This window comes from Anser brachyrhynchus, assembly GCF_964034855.1.
Source record: "Anser brachyrhynchus genome assembly, chromosome: 4".
Lineage (NCBI taxonomy): Eukaryota > Metazoa > Chordata > Aves > Anseriformes > Anatidae > Anser > Anser brachyrhynchus.
In genome coordinates, this window is record NC_137698.1 from 20,888,155 (window position 1) to 20,914,531 (window position 26,377).

The following is a 26,377-nucleotide window of genomic DNA, read 5'->3' on the forward strand; positions in this document are numbered from 1 at the left end:
ATTGCAGACAGGCCTCATAACATTAGCTATTTTTCTTAAAATTGTTGAGGTTGGATAGTTGGACAATTGTCATAAAGCAGTTTTCAGGTTTCAAAGGACCTCAAGAGAAATCTTGAAAATTTCAAGATTTCAAAAAAATATTGAAAATATGAACTGAATGGTGAAGTCTCAGGAATAAGGACCTCTTTCAGAATTTATTTTAAAAACAAATATCATGATATTTTGTTCAGACAGAATAAGTTAACAGTAATGCACTCATCATTAGCCCCATACATATTCCAAATATAAAACATGGAAATTTCCTAAGTGCTAGGAGCAGGTTTATTGTCTGTTTGAGACTATCTGGTGATATATTCTCTCAGCACACCTCCATAACAGAAGGAGCTCCAAAGCATAGGCTTCTACTTATGCTGCCTGTGGAAAGGTGTTTTAATTCTTCACTCATTTCCTAGAGCAGATGGTATGGGTTTGTCTCACAGTACCCCTTCTCTCTAATATATAGGTCCATAGACTTTATGAGCTAAGTTACAGTACATAAAATACTTTGGAACCCATTTCTGTTCTTCACATTTTTAATCCAATCCACTAATTAGTTTTTATTTTAAGGTGTCATACCTAGGCTGTTTATTACCCAAGAGGAATACAATGGCAGATGATTTAAAAAGTATGCAAATCTTGAAATTCATGTTTTACTACAAAAATGAAACTTATAAGAAATAACTTCATTTATTTGCAGAAAAAGAGGTTGGTTTTAGCAAATTAAGAAAAATAGTATGCTGTGATAAAAGTTGACTGTATTCCACAGTATTGTGTATTCTCCCATCATGGAATAGAGCATGTGGGGAGCAGCACTGCACAGAAAGCCACCTGGGAAGGGGGTATGTCATTGTATAAGTGAGGCAAACCTTCACTGCTGGAATCACTTAACACTGGGAAAAGCTGTGTCCTTGTCAGTAATGTTGGCAGGCTTCTCCCAACCGGCCATTGCTACAAAAGACCTGCCCTGCCGAGACAGCCACTCTCCTGAGACGGCTGATGAGTACTTTCCCTTGCGAAGTATCCTTGAGAACATGGGTTACATCCCACTGCCTCAGCTTGCTCCTCTTAGCAGCAGCTTAATTCCCAGGTGGTGGGGAAGATCTCTCTTACACAGGCTGCAAATTGCAGCTGGACATTGCTTGATGTCAGGTTAAAGTGTTGAAATGTTAAAGAATAAAAACAATCAGAATTTGTAGCAGATAGATTGCTATATATTACTACCAGCACTTATTAATGCAACTTTCTCCTTCCTGCCGTAGTGTACACACTCTGGGTTGCATGTGTGTCATCCTCTATTGTAAATGAGATGTGGATGAGTAGAGGAAATCACATCTCCTCTAATATACTGTGCCTTAAGGTTGTATTGGATGTGCTGAACATGGCTGCGTGACAAGTAGCCCTTTTCTTTAGGCTAGCACTAAAATAATTCTGGAAGCTTTTATTTCCAGCTCTGCTGGAAATCTGTGTTACAACTAGTTCTGCCACAGTGTCCTACAAGTTGGTTCAAGTATAACTGCTCAGGAGACAGCTGGAAGTATAGGAGCCTAGTGCTTCCATTTCTAGTGATCAGTTTTTGCTGCCATTTTTTTTTTGCGGTGAGCATATTCTTTTTAGATGACTTATCAGAGGTTTGTAATATCACTTGAGGAGGGATTTTGCCTTTGTGTTTATACAGAAAGTGAATTCTGGTCCTAGCTGGAGTCTATGAACTTAAGAGTAATATAAGTATTTAACAGTGAGAATAATGGTAGTAACAAAGAGTAAGACAGAAGAAATACTAATCCACAAAGCAAAGAAATTTCTGTTTTAGAAAAAAATAAACATGTTGAAACCTTATGCAGAGATCAACATGAGTTAGTTCTAGAGAACTTAGTTTCTCTGGAAAGTAGCATTAAAATCTTTGATTTGTTAACATTTTTAACTGTTTATATCTCAGCTGCCATTCTTACTAAGAGTCTGAAAGTTTTTTACCTTTTTTTTTTTAACGTGATTTAAATTAAAGTACAGTTAAAAATTAGTGGGAAAATGGGAAATGATCATAGCTCAAGTTTTAGGTAACACTTGATCCATATTGTGTCTGTTTGTGTGGTTCTCCCTGCCTCAAAGTTTAATAAATTTAATATAATCTGGAAATCAAAACTTCAGTTACTGTCCTGATGGGATCATTTGGTACGTGATACAGGTCTTAAATAACAAAGTCTACTGACAAATACCTTTGAATAACCATATTTCTGGACATTGTCATTTTAGGTCTCTCTCTGTATATGTAGTTTCAACAGTTCCCCTCACACATCATTTAAAGTCTTCAGTGTCTCTCAGGTGATTTCTAAAACTATACATAAGAGTCACTTAACAAATCTGGGAGAAGTCCTATTCATGAGCTTGCAATTCAAACCACTGAAGAAAAAAAAAAAGAATATGTAAAAGAATATATATATATTTAAAAAAAAAAAAAAGGCCCTAAATGCTGTTATTTACACAGTGCTTCTGTACAAATAAAAGTGTATAAAGATTTTCCTATCCAGAGAAGAAGTCTAGAAGGCTTCCATAGAGAAAAATAGTTCCCACAGCTTAAAAACCTGTATGATAGTTCATTTCCAGTCCATCGGGTTAGCTCTGAAATGACATCCAAAGAATTTAAAAGTTTGACTTTTGGACACTGCTTTGTTCTCAGGAATAAATGGCACAGGGACTATACAGTTCAGTCTAAATTCCTACCTAGTTACCTACTTAATTGTGGTATTACTGAATTCTGACCGCAGGCTTAAAATCTATGAATGATTGATTTAAAATTAGTGGTCATTAATAACTGACTTTATATTAATAATAAAATTATGGAGCAGTACTCCATTCATTCATCCGGGATTTGTGCAGTAGCTGCTTCTCTAGCTCCATAAGCAATGACTAATGAATGGTCTGTGTTAAGAACTGTTCTGACCAGGAATACAAGGTGGTCAACAGTCGGCCAGAAAAAAACATGGGTCTTTCAGCTGGTTTTAGAAAAATGTTCTGGCTATAATTGATTGTGGGATTTTGGTGAGTAATTGTGGGGAGAGGGCAAACTCTGCAGACTTCATTTCCACATGCAGGAGTAATTTTCAGATTTTCATGTTTTCACAGCAAAATTTCATTTCAGCTGTTGTATACGTATTTTCAAAAATGGTATAGAGAAACATGAATTTAGATCATTATTTAGTTGTTCTTTAAAAGAAAAACATTACTGAAATAGAATATGAAACAATATAACGATGCTTTTTACAAACTGCCTAACTATCTTCATGAAATACTGCAATATCTGTGTGCTGGAGCACACGGCATGTTAATCATCATGCTATGTTTTTATAAGATGTCACAGAGTAACAAACATAATAAATATCATAAGCAGAAATTGTCACCCTTTTTTCAAATACAGACATATAACAGATTCATATGTTTGTTTTCACAGACTTCTTTATATCATCACTCTTCAACAGACAGAGGCCTGGACAGGCCCTCTAGGTAAGAAATACATTATATGATTTCAGTTGTCACAGATTATACAGCCACGGGTTTTCTTTGTGACCTGAAGCCAGATATTGAAGTCAGATTTTAGCATTCAACTTGTGAGCTCCTAACACGGAGAGGATGTTCGTATTTTGATACTGAAGTGCAGTTCTTACTTTTGATTTCCAAGGACTTACTCTTTGCATTCAGTATAAACCATACTATATTTGGGGTCTTTCCAGTGACATCACTGAGCTGTCTTCAGTCAAGTTTCTACTGAATTTCAACAACCTATCATTTAACCTTATTGCCTGCAGCACTTCCAGTGCTGTTCCCCCAGGCATTCTACCTCAGCTGTTCTCTGTCTCTTTGTCTCACCTTTACGCTGAGCTGTTACTCTAGTACAACAGGCAGCTCACCATTCTTTTTTTTTTTTATCTATAGCTGCATTTTTTTTACCATGCCTACTTACACTGTTTTTATCTACTAAAGCAACTCCTATAATAAATTATTGAGCATCTTGGACAACTAGACTGTTTTACCTGTTTAAATCCCGGTTTGGTACAGGTATCTCAATAGCCAGATCTTCTAACCTGTCACAAAGGTTTTCTTTAATGTTTGTGATCTTATTTTACGTTGTGACTACCCTTTCCTGCCTACGTCATACCTCACACCAGCTATGTTGCCAGCAAAAGACAAAATTCTCCACACTGCCCAGGCAAAGCCTGGTGTTTCAGTGCTGAGTGATGGGCTTCTCCTAGCAGGTTGAAGTACCAGGAGGATGGGAGAGTGCCAGCCCATGGTGAACTAGGAAAAGGCAAATACCAAAAAAAAAAAAAAAAAAAAAAAAAAAAAAAAAATCAATAAATGGCCTTTAATGTAAAAACACAATTTCATTTAATTTTTAAATAAAATGTTATTGCCACCAAGACAAATATGGGAACACTTTAAAAAACATTTCATTTGTTGCTGATATTTTTACAGTATTTCAAAAAAAAACTCTAAAAAACTTGGTATGTTTATTTCAAAGCCTTCACTATGAAAACAATACAACAATTTTCTACAAAACTTTAAAACAATCAGGTGAAGAAGAAATTCAGCTTTTCTCTGAAGCATGCTACAAGAGATCTGAGACCAGTGCTTCTCCCCATACATGTTTCTGATGTATTTCTTCCGGTATTGTTTAATCTATAAACAAATAATGTTATTACAAGCTTGCTTTTTAATTCCTGAATTGTGATCTCAGAGATTAGACTGCTACTAATACTGCTTATTTCTGTAGTTCTGCAAGTACTGCAAGTGACTACAGGAAAAGAAGGAAGTCAGAACCTGCTGTAAGTCATCAGAGGGCGCACAGTGACCAGAATGCAAACAGACCTAATGTGGGCCGTACAGATATGCAAGGCCCATACACCACCCTTAGAAAGCCTTTAACTAGCTCGTCTCCTTCTTCTCCGTCGAGAGCAAAAGGTAAGAGGAGAACATATTCGTTAAGAGAAAACTACTGATGATGTGTTGTGCAATACCTTGGTATTAAATGCACCTGTCCACTGTTGCTGGGTGCGCTTTGCTGGAAGATTTACTGTAGGAAGCAATGGCTTTGGGCCTTTTATCAAAGTCTAACTTGTTTATTCTTACACGTGTCATTCTAAGCTGATCAAAAGCTGGATTTGTAACAAGGGTTTTCCAGTTTCAACTGCCCCTTCTAGGAAAATGAAAATTGATTAAATAAAGAATATGATTTGTGCCATAATATATAAATCCATATAATTTTATGAAGTACACTATTCTCTTATTAGATTAATGAAATTTTAAAACTGTTTTCAGTATATAGAGAAAGCAAATCAAGACAAATAGTATTTAAGATTAAAGATGTGCTGCCATAATACTAGAACTTCCAAATCTATAGCAGATGTATTGGACATTGTCAGTTATCAGGACCTAATTTAATCAAGCAAGTATCCATAATCTGATTTTTAATTTCATGAATTCTTGAAGTATTTAGTACAGAATATACAATCTAATTAGTTTCTTTTTTTAAAGTAACTTGTAATTCCGTTGCTGTTCTCCATGTCTCTCCAGAAAAGATACTTGAATTATGTGGTTTGATTTGATTGGGGTTTTGTTAGGTTGGTTTGAGGTTTTAGGTGTTTCCTGCAGCAAGAAAAAAGGTTTCCAGTAAAATATATGCTGGAATTAATATATAGAATAATATCTATTACAAGACCTGTCCTTCTCTTCCAGTTACTATTAGTCATTTATTTGCCGTATTTTCTTAGCTATACTTTCCAATCAGCCGTAGATGTATTAGGGATTGCATAAACCTTTGTAAAAGATAATTATTACTGAAAAGAACATAGCGCTTAGGCTGCAACAGACAAATTTAAACAGTGAGGAATAATGAGTGAAGTGACAGAAAAGCAACTGTATTTTAAACCCGGTGTTATGGTAGTAATTTAAAAAGTGGGTAAACTCATCCATATGGTGCACCAGGCCAGGCAGTGTAAAGGTGGTAAACCCCACTTATCTGCATTTACCTTTTACTACACCACTAATAAGGAGCACTCACCATGACTTAAATGCTTACAGTGTTTGAGAAATCCTTCCCCTAAGAACATCTACCACAGCTACTGAATTTTTGGAAGGTGACTTAGCCGTGTCAGTCCATTCTCTCACACCTTTACGAAACTGAGCAGAATGTTAATTTTTCTTGGAATTAACCATTTTGTTAAAGAAGCAGCACATTATAAGGGGTTTGATCAGCATGGATTTTGAACTTGAGTGTTTCAGTTTCTGATCCAGATTCATATTGTGCTTATAGAAAGCAGACTGAACTGCTTGAAGCATGTCCTGAAGTGAATACTGCCACTTGACACCACCGAGAAAGTTCAGCTCAAATATAAGAGACCAGGGTTCCAAATTTGACTAATGGTGATGCTTAGGTCAGGAATGCTCAAGTAGAGATAAAAATATGTCTTAAAACTTGTTTGACATCTCAGGCTTCACTATGAAAGTCAAGCCAAGGGTTATTGTTTCTGCTACCTGCTGGTTAGGCTCAGTAAGCTGATACATCTTCATTTTCACCTGTGCAATGGTCCCTCAGCTTTCTTCTTCTGCCCTCTGTAAGCTGTATAAAATGCTACTCCCTTCAGTGCTATCATACAGGAAAAATGCTAGCCTGACAGTCTGAAAAATTTTGTCAATATTCTTTACTCATGTAGTTGCCTAATTTTCACTGACTTTCAGATTGTCTCAGGAAAACCGTTTTCAAAAATACATACTTTGAAACTTCTCTTCCCTCCTGTTCAGCACAACAGATGTAAAATTCAGCTGATTTCCTCTAGCAGTCTTGAGAAACCAAGATAAAAAGTAGTCGGAAATATTATATTCATCATCACAATTGTCATTACATTTTAAAAGATAAAAATAACCCTACCGTTTGTCAGAAGGATTTCTGTCAGAACTAAATGAGTGTCTTTGAGGTAGTTGTCACTCAGTGACAAGTAACTGATACAAACCAAGATTCAAGCTCAGGTTTTTAACTTGTGGGCAAAGCCATGCCCAAAACAAGCACTGTACTAGATGTAGAGTATGACAAGTTTCTGGCAATAACTCATGGCAAGCTTTACAAGAAAGATAACCAGGTTTGTGAGGTGAATAGCTAGGATTTCAGCTTTCTGGAGGAAACTAGAAATGAGCAACTGTACGATCATTCATATTTGTTCAATGTGCATTCCTAGTCCCTTCATTGCTTCTTGGTATATCCCTGCTACATATGAGCAGGGGATGAGAAATTTCCTATCTGATCTTATAAAAAGATTTATCTTTTTCTTATGTTAGAAGAATATGCTGTTGCTGTGAATTCTGAACGCTATTCAGCTCAAAAATTCTGAACAGCTTTCAGAATGCACAGGTGTCAAACTATTTGAAATATATTTAAGAACATAAAAGGGAGTAACTTCCTAATGCTCATCGTTCTATTCGATGTAAACTTCTTATCAAGGAAAGTTGTATTAATTTAATTTTGTCCATTTCTGACATTTCCTGTAGTTAGTATATACCTGTACGTCTTAGTTAAATTCCATGGAACAGAATTCTGTTCAAATACAATAAATAATGGTCTTCGTTCCAGAGATGTAAAACTTCAGTCTCTCTCCAAATTCAGTTTATCTCAGTTAAGGTGTACTGAGGTCTAGATTTGTGGATTGGCTTCATCTTTAAGTCCTTTTCAGCTTTTATTAGTTGATTGTTTTTTGACCTGCTTCAAAATCAGTGTTGATGCTTGGTTTCTTACATTGTTTTTTTTGGTATTGTTTGGGGGTGGGCTTAATTATTAGCTCTGCTGACCTAATTTGTAGTAACCTATGTACTTACCTAAGCTAATAGCATAGATGCATTAATTGCTGTCTCTTTTCTAGTCTGTCTAAAACTGATACTAATTTCAACTTTCTGAATCTTTTAATTTCTGGCCATGTCTCTCTTTTACCATGCTGCTCTATGGATTACAAAGGTGGGGATATTAGCAAAGTTTATCCATCCCTCCTCAGTTATTCAGTGCACAACCACAACACCTCAAATGAATTAGATTACTGTAGCACTTACAGACAACATTTAGCTGTTCCAAATGATTCGAGAAGGGCAATCAGCTATAAGAATGGCTGGCAAATGACTCGTCAAAATGCAGAAGTGTGGAGCAGCACAGAAGAAAATAATTCTCCAAAGAGAAAATCTCGTAGCTGCGATGATCTTTTAACAGATGATCGCGATAGCTTTCCTGATGCACAGGCCAAGTCCGAAAGCATGGGCTCTCTTTTATGTGAGGAGGACTCCAAAGATGTTTGCTCAATGAACTGGGCCTCCCCGTATGTTCCTGAGGGCCGTGGTGGTGGTAGGGCAAGAGTTCGTCACAGATCTGCACATGATGCCCCAGGTTTCCTAAAAATGTACAAAAAGATGCACCGCATCAATCGCAAGGACTTAATGAATTCTGAGGTGATTTGTTCTGTAAAGTCCAGAATATTGCAGTATGAAAAAGAACAGCATAAAGGTATTCTTCAAGGCTGGAGAGAGTCTTCTACTGAAGAGGTGCCCAGAGACATGGTGCCAACCAGAATATCAGAGTTTGAAAAACTAATTCAGAAATCGAAATCAATGCCAAATCTAGGTGATGAAATGCTGTCAGCCATTACACTACAGCCTCCTAAAAATGGTTTATGTACAAAGCGGCGATTTTCCATCGAGTCTCTGCTGGAGGAGGAAAATCAAGGCAGACATCCCTCTCAGGTACAACGGAGCTACAAGTCTAAAACCCTGGTGCCAATTCATATTGAAGTGACCAGTGATGAGCCACAACGGTCACATATGGATTTTTCAGACAGTGATCAAGATGGAGTGGTTTCTGACCTCAGTGACTTTATCCAGATAGAAGGTTCCTCCTTTTGTAGTGAAAGTGACTTTGATCACTTTTCGTTCACATCGTCTGAAAGCTTTTATGGATCAGGCCATCACCACCACCACCACCGGCATCTCATCAGCTCCTGCAAAGGCAGATGCCCAGCATCCTACACTCGCTTCACCACCATGCTGAAACATGAAAGGGCTAAACAAGAAACCACGGAGGATCCAAGGAGACAGGAAGCAGAATCTGGTCTCTCCAAGATAGCATTCCTAGTCAGTCCAGTGCCTTTCCGGAGGAAAAAAAGTGCAGCCCCTAAAAAACAAACTGAAAAGAAAAAATGCAAATCATCTGTATTTGAAGCACTAGATTCTGCACTTAAAGACATCTGTGACCAAATTAAAGCTGAAAAAAGGAGGGGAAGCTTGCCTGACAACAGTATATTACACAGACTTATTACTGAGCTGCTTCCAGACATTCCAGAAAGGAATTCATCTCTGACGGCTCTGAAAAAGCGTCCCATGCACCAGCCTTTTCATCCACTGCCTCAAGATGGTGCTGCTCATTGCCCGCTGTACCAGAACGATTGTGGAAGACCACCTCTTAGTGCCTCTTTTCAAGACATGGACACAGCTAACAACAACCACCAAGACAATGATAGTGCACTGTGTTTCCAAGGTGGATTAACTTTCTTCTTCTATCCTTATGCTTTACTCCCTGTGTTTCCCACCTTTTCTCATTCCGTTTTTATTTGTGTAGTCTATAAGAAGTGTTCATCCCACAAAATTCTGAATTAAGGAAGCTTGTCATCTGTACCTATGTGATGAAGATAGATAATTTGTCTATTCACAAAATGCAGTAATCTGGACAACTGGATTAGTAGTGTATTTCAAGTACTAGATTATTATTGCGATAAAACACAATGGTGTTATTAACTTAAGCAAGGTTGTTTGTTTGTTTTTTTCCCAGAAAAAAAGGTCTTACAGAAAGTGAGTAGATGCATCATAAGATGCTTGTGAAACAGAAAAACAATATGCCTTTATTATTTTTTAAAAAATCTGCATCAAAAACATGTTGTACAGTATAATTCTTTCGCGTGTAAGTGGTAAAAATGCTGTTAATTCCACAAGTATCATAGAATGTTGATTTTGTTTTTTTCATGAAAATGCACTCATTCCACTGCTTCATACTACTTTTTGTGAATAGACCCAAAGGTCATTTTAGTAAGTTTCTGTTTCCACTGTTCAAACAATACAATTCCCAATTTCTGTGGCAGCAAAACTAGTTCTTCTCATAGAATGTTAATGTATCTGTGAAGTTTTGAGAAGTACCCTATCATCTTAGAAGGGAAATTCTCAATAATCACATCTCAAATGAAACTTCACACTGAGTATAACTTTTTTTTAAAAGTCTGTCTTTCAGTGATCTGCTTTTAAGCTACTTTCAGTTGTTCATCGCTCTGCTTCTCTTCTCAAAAAAATCATTGATCTTAAAATGTTTTAAACATTTATAGGTACAATTGCTGGTGATGACATCCTTGCAACCAAAATATTAGTAATACGGTTACCTAATTTTTCCCCCACTGTATTTAGCAGTAGCCTAAAGTCTTGGTGGCTTAGCCAACAGCTTCTGGGAGACCAGTTAGATCTCTATTCCCTAGGACTGCAGTGTAATTTATTAGATACTCTCAATTCTTATTTTACACTTGTACTGACTTAGAAATGTATAGGTTTGGTAAGAATAGATCATGTGAATGAAGTCAAAAGCAGGCAAGTATCAGTCAGCCCCCTCCACTAGCAGGCATTAGGAGACTACAATTGCTAGTAAATCTCAGAAGTCAAGAAGCAGTTCAGTTCATCCTCTGGTCTGAAATAATTCCATTTTATTTTCATTCACACTGACAACTTGCAGAGCTCTACAGAGTACCAGATTTTGATTTTATTTTTTATTAAAATATGAAAAGATGCGTTGACCATTCTATAATACACCATCCTGTAATAAGCATTGGCAAACTGTGCTTTACAGAAAATCTGCCACATAGATTAGTAAGTAACGATCACTTCAAATAGAGTTGTTTTTACAAAATAACTAATAAGTTGGCTTGACAAGGCCAACAGTGCCCCTGGTAAAGTAGAAATGCATCTTAGATCACTTAGTGAAGAAATTTTGTTTTCCTCTTATGTCATTGAAGCATGCTTTAGTCACATTTTGTGCATGTAATTACGTGTTTATATTTTTGGCATTCAGAAAAAGCTTTTCACAACTGCTGTCATGTCTTCCATTTGGTGCAGTAGGAGTGTATCCTTTCATACAGTAAGGCATAATTTTGTTCTTCCAATCATCTGTAATACATTCTTCTGCTGTGGATCAGAGGAAAGCCTTTGCTTCGGAGTCAGTATTTTTGTTTCTTTAAAGGTCCACTTAAATCATCACATTCTTTCTATTAAGGGCGAAATAATAGATTCGGTATGTCTTCATCCCCTTAAATTAAACCAAGCAGCACCATGGTTTTGTTTATTTTACCGTAGTGTCACATAATGATGTTCTGTTTTCAGTAGACCAGGAATCTCCTGGAAACTATTCTTCTGCTTTCACTGATGTGGGACGATGTACTCCAAGGGAAAGAAGAGGAACTACAGACAAAGAGGTAGCAAAACAAGAATAAATAATGCAACAAGGTCGATACAGAAAATCAGTAAAATTTCTGAGACAAGATTTGTGTTAGTTATGACATTGTAATGATACAGACCAAAGGAACAGTTTCTCAACATCATATTATCAGATAGGACAGCATCCAACTTTTCATTAAGGAGATTGGTACTTAGAGAAAAAGAATATCAAACTTTGTAAGATAAACTGCGTCTTCAACTTATGTTTAAATGGATGTGGACATCAGTTTACTAGACAGTGGTAGGCTCTGTTAAAGTTGACTAGAGGGAATATTTGAGACAGAGGGGAATAGTAGGTATGATCAGGGAAAGGCTCTTTAGAAAAATCGGTTACACAAGAAAGTACCTCACTAGTCTCTAGACTGACACAAAAAACATCTGTATTTCACCATTATTTTTGTTTAAAAAAAGAAAAAAAACACTGCTGTTGGTGTATTATGCAAAACCACTTATCATAAGAGTGATCTCTAATTTCTATAACAGTTTTGGGGACTGTATACTGATTGCTTATATTAATGCTTTGGAAGGGGAAGTTGAAGCAGGTACACCTCTAAAGAAAGTAACACAAAGTATTACTTAAAAGTGTACATGAAAAATGAGGTATATCATTCAGTTTCTTAAGAGTATTTCAGATTCTAGAACTTGAAACATTGCCCAAGCAGGCTTCAGGGATTTTATTCAATCACAAAGGAAGTACAGCTTGTTAACATTTTCCATTGATTTTGATACAAATAAATATTGCACAAAATAACAGCAACTTGAGAGTGCTGAATCTTAACTGTTTTTGTAATTTAGCTGCTGAGAAAAAGCTGCAATATTGCTGCAATTCAGAGTGATTTCAAAGATGACTTCTTGTTACGTAATAATGGTTAAAACCAGTTTGGCGAGTGTTTTGTGTGTTCCTTTTAAAGAATTCTGGGTTTTAATATGAAAATATGTAAAGTACTTGCACTACAAGCTTTTCTTAAGATTGCTGTGATTTAAAAAGATGAAAGAAGACTGACCTCTATTTTCAATTGAATTTGTACATTTTGTATTTAATCAGCTCCACTGTTCTTTTAATATTATTCTCTTCTTTTCATTCTTTGCTTTAGTAGTTATAGCACCAGCAGCAAAAGTGAGAAAAAAAAAAAGGTGAAATTATGAAAGAGTAAAACAGGATAGGGCTTAGCTACACTTGATGAAAAGGATATCAGCTCTCATCTGAAAGACTGTTTTTAACAGCAGAGAACAATAAAATGCTTTAAACTTAGGCTATCATATTTGAAGCAGACTTGTAATGGAGAACTGTATTAGTATCAAAAAATGGGATTTGACAGGATCCCTTTAATAACTTTTTTGTTGTTGTTGGTTTATTAAAGCAAAGACCGTGCTCTACGTAGGTGCTAGTTCTGTTTTTAAAACACTGTCCCAAACACCTAATTGTTTCAGAAAAGGAAGTTGTATATTTAATTGCCTATTTTTTTGGTTGGTTGGTTGATCTTGGCCACCTTTTTAAAGATTGAAAAGTTTACCTTACAGTAGTACTACCTGAATGTATTAATCATTTTGCCTACTTTTCAGAAACTGCCAGCCAGAGCTGTATATGACTTTAAAGCTCAGACTTCTAAGTAAGTACTAGACTTTTATTCATTTAAGTATTCATAAGTCAAGAAAAGTCCCTCTAGCACTCAATGCAGCTAACTGCTCTTATAGCCAATTTCAACAGCAAAACACCATGGAAGCAGAAGACCCTGCTTTCCGTCACAGTAGCCTCTGCATTAGCAAGCTGTGTGAGAAGTTATTTTGAAATTAAAATGTCTTTTAATTATTATATTTTTTCCATTGTATTTGCTTGAACATGTGAATGGCTGTGGATCTTCAACTTTCTATAGCCTGAGTCCTGAGGGTCACCCACTGTATGCTCTTTGCTGTGAATCATAGTTAGGTGACATCAGGATACCAGACTAAAAAGTGCTGTTGTAGATAGAGTACTCTTATCAAAATTCTTTATAGTGCTTTAGCATCTTCCAATATGTCTGTCTTAACATACCCAGTCTCTCTGCAGGATGTGAAATGTCCCGTACCAAAACAAACTACAGTGGTCCGTAAGAAAAACAAAATCAGGGAATGCTGTTCTAGGGTATGAGGGAGTCAGAGGAGAGTGCATGTATGTCATTAGCGCTGTTGCTTTGATGATTCAGGCTGTTTAAAAAACCTTTTGATATGGTGCTACATTGTCACTAGAATTGCAATAGCTGTGTCTGCAATAGCTGTAAAACTAGAATTTGAATTATCAGCACAGCAGGTAACCTCTTTGGGGGAAGGAAAAAAAAGTACAACAAATAATAACCAGTTCAGGATCTGAAAATGTTCATAATGATTTGAATACTTCCCTTTTTCAGTATCCAACATTAAGCACATCACACGCCCCGAGTACCTGAAATGGCGAGAACATAATCCTATGTTCATGCTACTGAAGAGTTTGCTCGTAAAAGAAAACTGTGTGGAACAGCAGCACTCCAACCTACGCTGCTGCAAAAAGGCAGTAATAGACAATGGAGACAGGATATATTCAGTAGCTTACCCTACTGATTCATAAAGAATAACAAGAATGTCTCAGATACCTGTCATAAAAGCAGCATCTAAGCAGGGGATACAAACGACATATTTGCCTGCAGACTGTATCCTAACTACTCTGCTAATAACTAATAATACTTCCTTGTATTCATGGTATACGTTAGGCCTATATAACTTACAGATAGTACCTGGTGATGATTCATAAATGTGAATCATTTCATTTTATAGGGTATAATCAACTGGTAAGTGTACCACAGCTATGACATTTTTTTCTCTAAATGTTTATCTGCTACATTCTGTTTCCGTACTGAACTGTAAAGACTGCAGAAGCTATGCAGGTAGAAGAGTTCAAATGTAAAGCTGTAAACATCTTTAAATGAATTTGTTACAGAGAGCTGTCCTTTAAGAAAGGAGATACTGTCTATATCCTCAGGAAAATTGATCAAAACTGGTATGAGGGTGATCACCATGGAAGAGTTGGAATATTCCCAATTTCTTATGTTGAGGTTTGTTCTTTGTTTTAATTCCTTGAATTATTTTGGATAATAGGTCCACAAACTACATGCAAATGCTTAAAATCTGTTGGTATTTTGTTCCTAGAAACTTTCTCCCCCAGAAAAAGCACAGCCTGCCAGGCCACCTCCCCCAGCACAAATTGGAGAGATTGGAGAAGCTATTGCCAAATATAATTTCAGTGCAGACACAAATGTGGAGTTATCACTTAGAAAGGTACAGTTGAAATCTATCTTTATCAAAATATCATTATGGTATCTACTGCTACAGAGAAATAATGTATATGTAATTACAGTGTTTTGGTGATAAATTTGCTATGCACAAAGCAATATAATAGTACAAAGCTACTGACATAATAGCTCATTGGCTTGCATTCTTTCACAGCTACCTGCAAATAGTTTAAATATTTTGTGTCTGTAAAATATAATGTGGTAGATTAGTATATGCAAACATCTAACTGGTGACCCCATTTTCTAGTTTTTATTTCAGTTAACCATTCACTGTTTTAAATAATTATTTGTTACTGTCATAAATACAATGGTAAGGTTTTTCATGCAGAAAAAAATCAAAAATACTGAAAATAGAAAACAGCAAAATTTAGAAAAAAAGGCTTAGAAATTTCTGTGCATGTACCAGTTCTTGAAAATATTTCATATTAATAATAGTCTGCTTTTCGCCTATACATATTTTGCCTCTGCACATCCTGGTGGTTGTCCTTTATTGTACGTTAGCAAAACAAGTGTTTAATTTCTGGGGTTTGTCAGACACTGAGATGATTGCTGCAGAAGAGAACTTTATTATTGGAGGTATAATATATCTAGTTATAAGTATTATATACTTTTTCCCCACTGGAAAATTCTGCCTCATTTAGTGTCTTTTTTATATGGGTTAGAGTTCACAGAAGTTATTCAGTGGTTTGGTTTTCTTTTGAAATAAGACTAAGGATACAGGTTTTTGATGCTGAACTACCACATAATCATGTGGTAGTATCATGTAGTATCATGTGGTACAATCATAAACTACCACATACCTCACCAAAGATAATGGGTGTTTTTCCACTCATTTGAGATTGGTAAACCTCAAAGAGATCTAAAAACAAAACAAACAAAAAAAACAATCAATCAAACAAAAGGCAGGAATAAAAACTTAGAGAACTAGGAGGTGTGGAAGGTAGTTTGATGATTTCTAATTTAAATTCACTTTCATGCTTTTTGTATTGGTCACAATCTTGACAGCCAAGCTTGAGCTTCTTTTTAAAAGTTGTAATTCCATCCCACTAAAGATAATTTTAGAGAACTCCACAAATAACTAGAGAAGCAAAATTACAGAAACCCTGAAACGAAAAACTAACGTGGAAGGATTTGTTACAAAAGTCAGGTGGTTAAAAAGTACGTCATGTAAAATGAAAGAGGGAGTTCATGAAGTTTCTCTGCAGAGAAGAGTTTGAATAGAAAGCTGGTATTTCTCATTTCAATTCTTAGGCTCTCCAAAACTAGTAGGTGAGCCACTGCCCATCTGTCTTTTTGCACAGATACCTGCTAGTCAAGCACATTTTCTGGGAAAAGCACTTCTCTCATCTTTCCCACTAAATCATTTTGAACTTTTCACTTTCATGTATTACAATTTTACTTGATAACAAAGCACTTGCATGGATTTCATTATTTAACTTTTATTACTTTTAGAGAAAAATGGGTGTTTAAATTAATGCAGTCATTGCTGCATTAGTTACTGTTAGGATATTAGCTAGCAGTTTGGCCAACCATTTAAACAGGTTATGCTCTGAAGAAGGAAAGTTTAAATGTTAATCTCCCGACCAAGAGTAGGAGACTACATGAGATTCCCTTTGGAGAAATGAAGAGTATTTGCAGTCCGTGACCAGCCTCCTTTTGCTGGAGTGGTAGTGGCATATATGATTAGTAGAAATGGCAAGACAAATGTGAGAATGGAGAAGATTTTAAAGACTGATAGGAAATAGCACTGCAGGGAAAATAATACTATCTGTTAAAATAATATCATCTATTACAAAATCAATTTACTACTCATCTGCTGATAACTCATTTTTCTAATACGTTCCAGGGAGACAAAGTAATTCTTCTTAAGCGAGTTGATCAAAATTGGTATGAAGGTAAAATACCAGGAACCAACAGACAAGGCATCTTCCCCGTTTCCTATGTAGAAGTCATCAAAAAGAATGCCTCAAAAAGTGTTGATGACTACCCCGACCCTCCTATACCCCAAAGCTATTCTAGTGACAGAATACACCATTTAAGTTCAGCTAAGGTAAGGATTTTTTTTTTCTTTGATATCACCCCTAGAGTGGGTTTAGAAGGACTTGTAAATTTTTTGTTAACGTGGTAAGATGATACATAATTTATGCATTCAGTACAATCTGTTTTCTTTCCTACATATGTAGAATTGCATAACTAGCTTGTCATTAAAGTGTTTTTATGGCAGAATGTCAGTCTTATTTCTGCCAGGAATTTTGCCTTCTTCTTTAGCTATTAAATTATTGAGAGTAGGGCCAGTCAAAATCTGGGCAGAAAAAACAAGCTGTCAAAAAAAAAATTATTTAGGAGTCTCAGACAAAATTTGAGCATCAAGGAAATGTCTAGCAGACTCCTCACAATGCAAAGTGAAGATACACCCGTCATCCTAAAAGTCCACAGTCTCATAAGCATGCAAAGGGCAAATGAGGGCAGTTTGCACGGGGGACACATCTTGCCAAGAGCTTTCAGTTCTATGCCCTTCAAAGTAAAGGAGAACAGCTAATGATTGTGAACCATAACCTTCCTCCTTTTGCCTTGGAGGCTCTACAAGGAGGCTGTTGGTACAATGGCAGTTCTTTGGAGGGGTGTGACAACAGTGACAGCCTGTGTCATCCAGGAGTGATGCAAATGTCATCACGTTGTCAATGAGCTTGGATTCAGACCTTTATAGTTGTAATTTTTCCACACCAAATGTCTGTCAGGTTCCAAGTTCTTTTCCTTCCTAGTTTATAACCACCACAAATCACATTACAAAGAAGATCCCTGTATTCCAATTTATCATTCACTTTTGATATTTCACAGACTCCTGTGCCAGGAACAAAACCTCTTTGCAGTGATAGAAACTGAGCAAGTTTCTGTATGCAAACGGTGATTAGTATTAATGTATTATCTATGATGATTCTGAGTACTAAAGATGGAATCCTTTCCAAATTTTCCTCTTTACTGTTTTGTTCATCTCTTTAGTGTGGGAAGTCAGTTTTGTGTGAAATTTATAAAGCTTTCTCGTATCCTGCTATTAACCTCTATTTGTTTCAGTTGGTTTTGCCCCATTTTCTGCTTCCATTTACTTGCATACTGGTGCTTATTTAGATGCCTCAGCTTTGAGATAAGTTACACATTTATTTACAGCTTTGGAGACAGTTACCAAAAGATGTCATTTAACTGTGTCCTCTGAAAATACTGCTCATGGCTAAGCAATATTAGTTGTTTTATGATAGTTGCTAGAACAGTTCTCTTAAGGTTCGGTTTCGTTTTGTTTTTCCCCGAGAATGTATCACAAAGGAGAACTAGCTCCTCTCTCTTCCATTCCAACAAAATTGTTGAATTAAAGTAGCATCAAATTCTGTATCCTCAGACTGAGGTATTCATAAGCTACGGCCCCTTCTCATTACAGGAATCTGAAGGTGATTCAAGAGTATGAGGCAACTTAAGTGCTACATACTACAGAGCTGTCTCTCTGTATTTGGAGATGCCTCTCTCCTCTCATCTTCTATGGAATAGGCTTGTCTCTAAAGCTTCCTGCAGCTAAAGCTGTTTTTTGTGTAACCCCTATAACCTTGTCAGTGATGCCCTTGAGCACAGGTGATGCTTCAGAGTATTTGCATTCAGGTAAAAAGTACATGCATGTTAAAACTACCCTGTAATTTCTTAACTTCATAAGTTATTTGTATTTTCCTGTAAGCTGATAAAATGCCCAAACCTTGAAGACGAAATAGTAAAGTCAAGAGGAATGTGAAGGCTCCCAACAATTCATATTGAGTATTGTCCATAATTTTTAATTAAATAATGTTATCTCCACTGAGAATAGAAAAAAATAATTAAAGTAACTTAGTACACATACCTGAAGTGCAACACCTTAGTTTGTATAGCCTGTGACAACTCCAGAGCTACTGATGGCTGCTCCTTTTCTAAGGCTGCCGTGATCAAGCATCTTGAGTGTGCAGGTGCAGGGCATCACATGTGCTACCCTGTATTCCACAAGTATTGGATACAGGGAGTTTACAATGACCAGATTTGACCTAGTCTTTGCAGACAAGTAGAGATACACTCAAATCTTTCATGCTACTGTTACCAGCATCGCAGCAGGAGTTACTAGGCTACTTTTTCCCCATTGTGTATTTTTACAATGGTGATAGTCACATCAGATTACAAAACTGTCCTGCCACTGCTGTTAAGTAACAGATGAGTTCTGTAGGAGAGGAGAGGGGAAACAGTCTTCTTACTAGCACAGGAAATCTTTGTAATCATCTGGTTCTAGCATCAGTCCAGAAAAAAAAAAAAGCCTCTATTGACATTCTTAAACAAACATTTTTTTCAACTGGACTCAGATGTGGCAATACCATATGAGAAGCCATCTTGTTCCTGACTACCTAGAAGGGCTTTAGCAGGCCTGAAGGAGTTCTGGAGTTTACCACAAGTGCTGATACCACTCTTCCTATGCCTTTGTTTTTTTTGGCGTGTAACTCACTTTATCACTCCTGTTGCTAGAGCAATTGCTCTAAATGTCTCTGGCCTAATGGCAATAAAAATAAATAATCAATATATATCAAGAGCAAGCTTTGCTCTCCTTAACTTGGCCTAGAGCATCTATATCTTTAGCTCTAGAGCTGCCTGTAGCCACAGGAAGCTAAAAATGGCAATGTCTCCTGGACCATAGTATGATCCCTAAACCACAGGCTGGAAGCTCTTTTTCAAGAGTAAAGATGAAGGAAAGAGCTGGAATGCTGTTCATAACAGCCCAGCTATGTTTTAGCAGACTGCATTGTATCGGTCTGTAGACAGTATACTTTGGTACAGAAGATTCTATAGCAAAGGTTTGCCTAGCTTCAAAATAAAACTATTTGCCTCAAGAAAATTCCAGCAGAAGGTAAGTAAATTAACCTTTCTACTCCGTGATGTTCATTTGGCCATTTGAAATTATTTTCTAGTGTAATATTTAAAATCTAAAGTAGTCCAAATAATCTAATTATTCTGCATAATTAAAACAATGAGATCAAAATATTTTTCATTCAATTTTAACTTTGAGGATTAATAGTTACAAAAATGCATTTTCAGTATTTACTGAAGCAATGGATATCTACTGATGCTGTGTACGTATGACTCACCAGTCTCTCATTCTTACAAAAGGACGTTTCTTTTACCAGAAGGATACTTCAATCAATATTATGTAATGCTACTCAAAATATACTGCTATATACTGTGCTGTCACTATTTTAAAAGCTTTGTTGACTGCCTACATTCAGTTAGAATTGAATGTACCTTCCACAAATGTTGATGTTATTTTAAACCAGTAGGGTTACTTTTAAGGAAAACTGCATTCTGTAGCTGCTTATGCCTTAATAAAAGTATGCAATGTATTTAAGATGTTTCTTAAGAATGCACTGAGAAGTACAAATATTAATATTAGGATAATTAGAAATGACCACTGTTCTTAGAGCTTTAAAGAAATACTTTGTGACACCTGAAGTATACTTCTGACAATACTGTGCTCATTGAGGAAAATCGCATTAATTTTAATTGTATGATTTAATAAGCTGTGACAGGCTCACTAACAGAAAGCCATACATAACTTTAGCAGATCAAATGCAGGTTGCCTTCCTGAATGTAATGATCCAGATCTGTCTTGATGTTTGACATTTAAGTCCCAGGCCAGAACCTGATACAGTTTCATTTTTCAAATGTCTTTTTTGCTGTTCTGATTCATGTACTAATGATTTCAGACACCCGTGCTCACTGAAACCATACCCTATAATCCAGACGACAGCACAGACGTTTTTCTTTTCCAGTCTACTCATATCCTAACTCTCTGTCATGCTTAATTATTTATTTAAATTCCCATGCTTTTCTTATTTTTGAAGTTGCCTTCCCAAGCGCTGTCCCCACCTCCTAGATACTATTCCTCCTCTTGGTCACACAATGATCAAAAGACTCTCCAGGCTGCCACTAGCAACTCATTTGCAAGACCTGATGGCTTTTCACCTACAAGCTTGTGCATCTCACCTCCTCCACCATTTCCAGACAGTTTTCTTTGTGACTTAGAAGAACTCAGTTCTTTGGCATTAACAACAGCCCAATCCATAGCAATCTCCCCAGGTAACAGAATCCACCAAGTTAAGGATGATCATATTATTCCATACACAGAGGTCTCTCTCAGCTCTCCTACAGCTCTTCCTCAGCCCTTTCTCCTGTCTACCTCCACCTCATCTTCTGCCGGTTCCTCTCATGACATAATACATAAGCATACAAGCAACACTACCAAACCAAGAAAAGATAAAGACTTGCAAGGTATACTTGGCTCTTCGGTCATCAAAGCACCTAGAGACTTGTCAAATACTACCAGGGAAGGTGAACATGGTGGTGGTGGTCTCTGTAACATCCCTTTGCCACATAAAGGTGGCTCCGTCTCCACAGCGCTAGTTGAAACTGCTGAAAACGAAGAGATCTGTGCAGCAGACTTGTCAGTTGACCTACAGTTTCAGTCAAAGCCTCAAGAACCGGATTTCTCCAGAGGAGCACAAGACACAACAGAACTGACAAAGCTCTATATAGAGGAGGATCTGAGGCAGGACACCTTAGAATTCCCAGTAGCAAGTACAAGAGATTCCATAGTAAGCTGTGAAGGATGCACCTCACTGAATATCGATAAGGTATCTTAATTTCAGAAAAACATGGCTTCTGTGTTCAGATATCTTAGTACAATTATTCTTTGCCTTCTCTTGTATTTATGTTTTTATTCTATTGTGCACAGGCACAGTTTTATTCTATTGTGCTGAATACAAACTGTCAGTTAGGGCACAATTCCTTCTCAGAAGCAGGTGTAGACACCATCGTCAGTTCTGTGGTGTCTCAGTTCTGCTGATCCTTCCCTTTCTGTCCTTGTTAGCTCCCATCAAGTTTCTGACACAAAAACCCAGTGAGCCATCCTCCTCACTGTCCCATTATGTGCTGCCCCTTCTGAGTACAGGACCCCAGGAATGCTGGCAGCAGTATTGAGGGAAGGACATGTCTCCTGCAGAGACTCAGAGGTTTGGACCTCGCATGTGTCACTTCGCAAGCTGATATATTTATAGTAGACCCTGTTACGAGAATGTGACTAATAACAGATCAGATTATGTTTGGCAGTTAAGCAAATCCTTCTCCCTAATGCCTGCCCTGGTTCCTCTTTGGGACAGTACAACACTGAACTATCCTAAGTGTGTGCTAGCCATTGAATGCCATGATTTTGCTACACAGTTTGTGTGGTTTCCAGGCAAAAATTTAGAAAAGATTTTTCTCTGTCCAGCACTTACTTCAACAGTGAGACTGTTCAGGCAGTTGCTTTGGCTAGCTCATACAAAATTGTAAAGCAAATGCTTTGGAAAAAATGTTTTCGGCCAAATGTAATACTAGTTAATTAGAAAGATATTGCAGACATGCGTTGCCCTTACTTGACCTGAACAACATGGGAGGAAACTGCAAGAATAGAGGTGAAATCCACTGCCCCAAATAGCAACCTGTTTTAATTTCTGAGGGAAGAGTTTTCTCCCAGAGTAGTAGACTGACTAATAATAAAATTAGCATCCCCTTTCTGACTGTTACATGACTCAGTGGGCATTTTATGTCCTTACCAGCTGGTTGTATAGCACAATTATATTTCATTTTTCTTAAATGTTTAAGCCAGCTCTGCTTTCTATGGGAACATCAGGAGAGTCTGATCCTCCTTCCCACCTTCCTTCTAATCCACCATTTCACTCTGCCAAGGCACCAGCTTCTCATTCAACATCCCCATCTACTGCTTCCCTCTCACCTCCTCTCCTTTCTAAACTCTTACATCGGCAGGAGAAAGACTCTACAAAGTTAAAGGTAATTGCACCTCTCAAGTATGGATTGTTGCAAATCTTCACATATATTAAATAACCGCAAGGCTAACACTGGGTATGATCTTTTCCAATGCATATTCTCCCTTACTAACATTAAATAACATAGCACGTGGAGGAGTAAGAGGTTTTTTTCAGATGAAAAACAAGATAAAACTATAACCATTATAATACAATGACATAGTGTAAGGAGATACCAGTACAGGAGAAAGCCTTCAATTCAATTTCAAGTCCATACCAGAACTTCAGTAACTCTTAATTAATTGAAAGAAACAGGATCATATCCAAGTACACGGAAACTAAGTAATACTTTGAAATTGAAAACACTTTAATCTAAAACCTAGGAGAATAGTCCCAAGTTTCACAGTAAAGCACTACTGCGTAGGGTAACATTCCAAATATCAGCTCTGTTAGCCAAGGCCTGAACAAAGATTATTCCCTCTTCAAGGCTACACTTTCTGTCAGCATTGCTGCTCTGGGGCAGAAAAATGAGTTCTGGAAAGAGTCTATGGCTAGGCAGATAAGGTCAATTCCCAGTGCAGCTTAGCCCCACAGTCAATTTCCAGTGCTGACTTCCAGAGACTGTCCTTGTGACAAGGAGAAAAAGGACACACAAAATGTTTGAGAAACTGTCCTAGGAAGAGTGACCACAAAATCCATGGCAAAAATTACATCCTTGTTGAAAAAAACTACCGCATCATAGACTGCATGACAATGGAATACTCAGATATATCAGACTTCAAGAAGGCTTAAGGTTCACAAGCTGTGCTATATTTTCTGAAGCAGGGAAGAGACACAGGAATTCTTGCCAGCATATGAATTTGTCATGGGCCTTGGACATGACAAATGGTGACATTTGTAATGTCACCTCTAGGAAGGGGTAAAACACAGTACCACAGTTTGTTTCTGCCGCTTTGAATAAAGGAAGCAGAAAGGCTCTGAGGTTCCTTTTTTTTGGTGGCCCTGATACTCCTTGTCCTTGTTTGAACAAGGCACGTTAACCCAGCTGAAAATAAATGGAGGGAATCTCTTTTGGGAAGATATAAAATCTGCTCCTGAGAATCTCCAAGACAACGTACTGCTGTTTATTAACTATGGTAGGACGTACACATTTCTGTCAAATATTTAGCTGATTTCCTGTGATGTTAACAAACTCAGGATTTGTCCTTGAAGTACTTTCCATCAAGTGCATAGCTGGTTTCTAAACGCAAACGTAAGGTCTGTTGTCTAATGGCAACAAATAACAACATTTGTCATTGGCATTTCCAAGATAACATTGCTGCTGCGTGCCGCTGCGTTATTCCTGCCATGACTGAGTCACTTCAGTAGGTACACTTCCAGTAACTTGTCTTACTTCAAATGCATACCTAGTGCCTGAATAATCTTTTACCTGTAATGCCTGAATGCACTGAGAGCAGCGAGCCCTTGGAAAAAAGATAAGATGCAACAATGAAAATGCCATCTACTAATAGTACCTTCCTTTGCACCTGTGGCATACGTGCCTTTGTTACCAAGGAAAGCATGTCCAGTTTGCATGTGTGAATGAAGCAGCAAACATCCCATGGTGCTTCATTCTTAAACTCTCAGTTGACACCATTTTTGTGGTTTTTCTAGGCTAATTTAAAGAGAGAGCTCTTTGTTATGGGTAAACCTCCTCGTAGCCCTGTGATGACTAAGAGATCCTGCAGCTCGCCTGTCAGAGGTCCCAGCTATTCACACAGGGTACGGTACTGGCTGCCCAGTGTGCAGTAACAGCGTTTCCATATACCAGGAGCTCAGTGTCTGGTCTTTCAGTACTTCACATTCACCCAAGTGTCTGACCACTATCAGTATGTTGTGTTTTCTCCCTGTTGTGCTTCTGTGCTATGTCTGAGAAAAGCCAACAGGTTTTTGTGTGCCAAAACTTGTAAGTCTGTTAGTGTATTGTATCTCAGCAGTACTGCATAGTATTTCCAGTGCTACAACATATAAGAGATTGAAGTTCTTTATATATAGTTTGTTCTTTTCTGATTTCTCGTTTCCAAGTATTTCTAGTTTATTAAAATTATAGTTTCCAGGAGCTAAAATTATACATCACTGCATGTGATAGAGGCTTTTGTGATGCTGAGTTCTCGTTCTTTTAGTCCATGGGCTTTTCAAGATATTTTGTCACTACTGTGTTGAGTTCACTTGAAACCTTCCCTTCGCCTTTCCCTTCCTAACTGTAATATAACAGTAACAAAACTGTAATGACTTGACTTTACCTTTTCTTTCTTTTTTTTTTTTTTTTGGGGGGGGGGGGGTCCAATTGTTTAGAGTTTGCCTATGTTTGGCACAAAAAATTGATTTGAATTATGAAAAGAACCTAAATTGAATTTGTGGGTTATGTTTTACTTTTTGTTTAGGACTAAATTATTCTCTGCATCAGTTTCTTAATGTTCGGCTCTTGAACTGTTTTCCAAGTAGTAGTCACTCCTGATCTTAGATTATCTTCTTTCCGATGGTTCCCTTTACAAAAATTCAACCTAAGATAAGCAGCTTTGTTTAATTTCTCAAAAAGTCTAGGGAAGGCCCTATTTGCAACAAGGTACAGGAGGACAGTGCTTTCTGAATCATTGAACAGAGACAATTCAATCATAAGAAGATCAGGATTCTTATAACTGGACCAGCACCATCTCAGAGAAAGTCCAACCAGGAATAATAATATCCATGAAAAAGGGATTAAGCCCTATTTTAATTTCGCATGTTACTCCAAATGAATCACGTGCAGACAGTATGTTAAGAGAACTGTATCAGTCAATATTTAGTGTATTTATGAATTTAATTCCAAAACTACAAACGCACAAATTGTACACCTAAGTTACATGTTCAGGACTATACAGAACTATTATGGGCAAGGATACATCAATCATGAATGAAGGTCAAGTGCACCACTGGGGCCATTAACTTGACTACACACTTCTTAACATTTTTGAGATTAGGCCCTACTATTTTTACCAAGGAAATAGGATAGTGTAGTGAACTCAGGCATAGCTGAAAGACAAGTTCTAAACACGAAGAGCTACCATAGGGGGGTACATTTCACGGTATCTCTTGAACACAATTAGCCAGAATTTCCAACAGTCCCATTCTAGCCAATACCACTGTATATGGACATGAGAAAGAAATTTGGGGAAAAGCTTCCTAAAATAAGCTGAGTTACTACAGAAGAATACATTCAGATAGAGAGCTCCAAGGTCCCCTGTTCAGACATAGCATAGATGACTTCACCTTCATTTTCCAGATCCTAACTCTGCCAAACATTTCTCTGTAGCAACAACATAGACTTGAAAATCCTTACTCACATAAATCTTCTATCATCTGTTTCAAGAGTAGTTAAATATCAGAAAAACATTTTACAGTGCTGAAGCATATGCAGAAAAAGAAGATAATATTGACCTATCAAATTTCTTCTTGGCACAGTATATGTTCAACGCGTTAAGTCATTTGTGGTGTCATGACATTGACTTTTATTGTTTGCAAGAGATATTGTAACCTCACTTTTCTTGCATCTCTTGACTATCTTTGTCATTCAGCTTAGTTTGAGACCTGATGAAAGATGAGCAGAGAATAAACTCA

General features: G+C 37.1%; 3 protein-coding genes across 19 annotated transcripts in view; 2 read left to right on the top strand and 1 right to left on the bottom strand.

Moving 5' to 3' along the window:
- The window catches only part of SORBS2 (sorbin and SH3 domain containing 2), a 160,021-nt gene that overhangs the window by 125,930 nt on the left and 7,714 nt on the right, over positions 1-26,377 (top strand). For 5 of the 9 annotated variants that reach the window (XM_080590132.1, XM_080590135.1, XM_080590134.1 and 2 more), the window contains 3 exons: positions 3,485-3,537; positions 4,805-4,992; positions 8,033-10,642. In XM_080590132.1, coding sequence (XP_080446258.1) covers positions 3,485-3,537; positions 4,805-4,992; positions 8,033-9,714 — 1,923 coding nt within the window. In that variant the 3' untranslated portion in view covers positions 9,715-10,642. Of the gene's footprint in view, positions 1-3,484; positions 3,538-4,804; positions 4,993-8,032; positions 10,643-11,472; positions 11,565-13,149; positions 13,197-14,536; positions 14,652-14,745; positions 14,875-16,734; positions 16,939-26,377 lie in introns of those variants that run through there. The other 4 variants (XM_080590138.1, XM_080590139.1, XM_080590140.1 and 1 more) reach the window with 3 other exon arrangements.
- The window catches only part of CFAP96 (cilia and flagella associated protein 96), a 92,331-nt gene continuing 76,736 nt past the window's right edge, over positions 10,783-26,377 (bottom strand). For 8 of the 9 annotated variants that reach the window (XM_080591379.1, XM_080591372.1, XM_080591370.1 and 5 more), the window contains exon 9: positions 10,783-11,550. The gene's annotated coding sequence lies outside the window, so the exon portion shown is untranslated. The remainder of the gene's footprint in view (positions 11,551-26,377) is intronic. The other variant, XR_013950940.1, reaches the window with a different exon arrangement.
- LOC308194860 (uncharacterized protein) lies at positions 16,949-22,718 on the top strand. The gene has a single exon (XM_080591391.1). It carries the CDS (start codon positions 20,762-20,764, stop codon positions 21,578-21,580), a length of 819 nt encoding a protein of 272 aa, XP_080447517.1. The 5' UTR covers positions 16,949-20,761; the 3' UTR covers positions 21,581-22,718.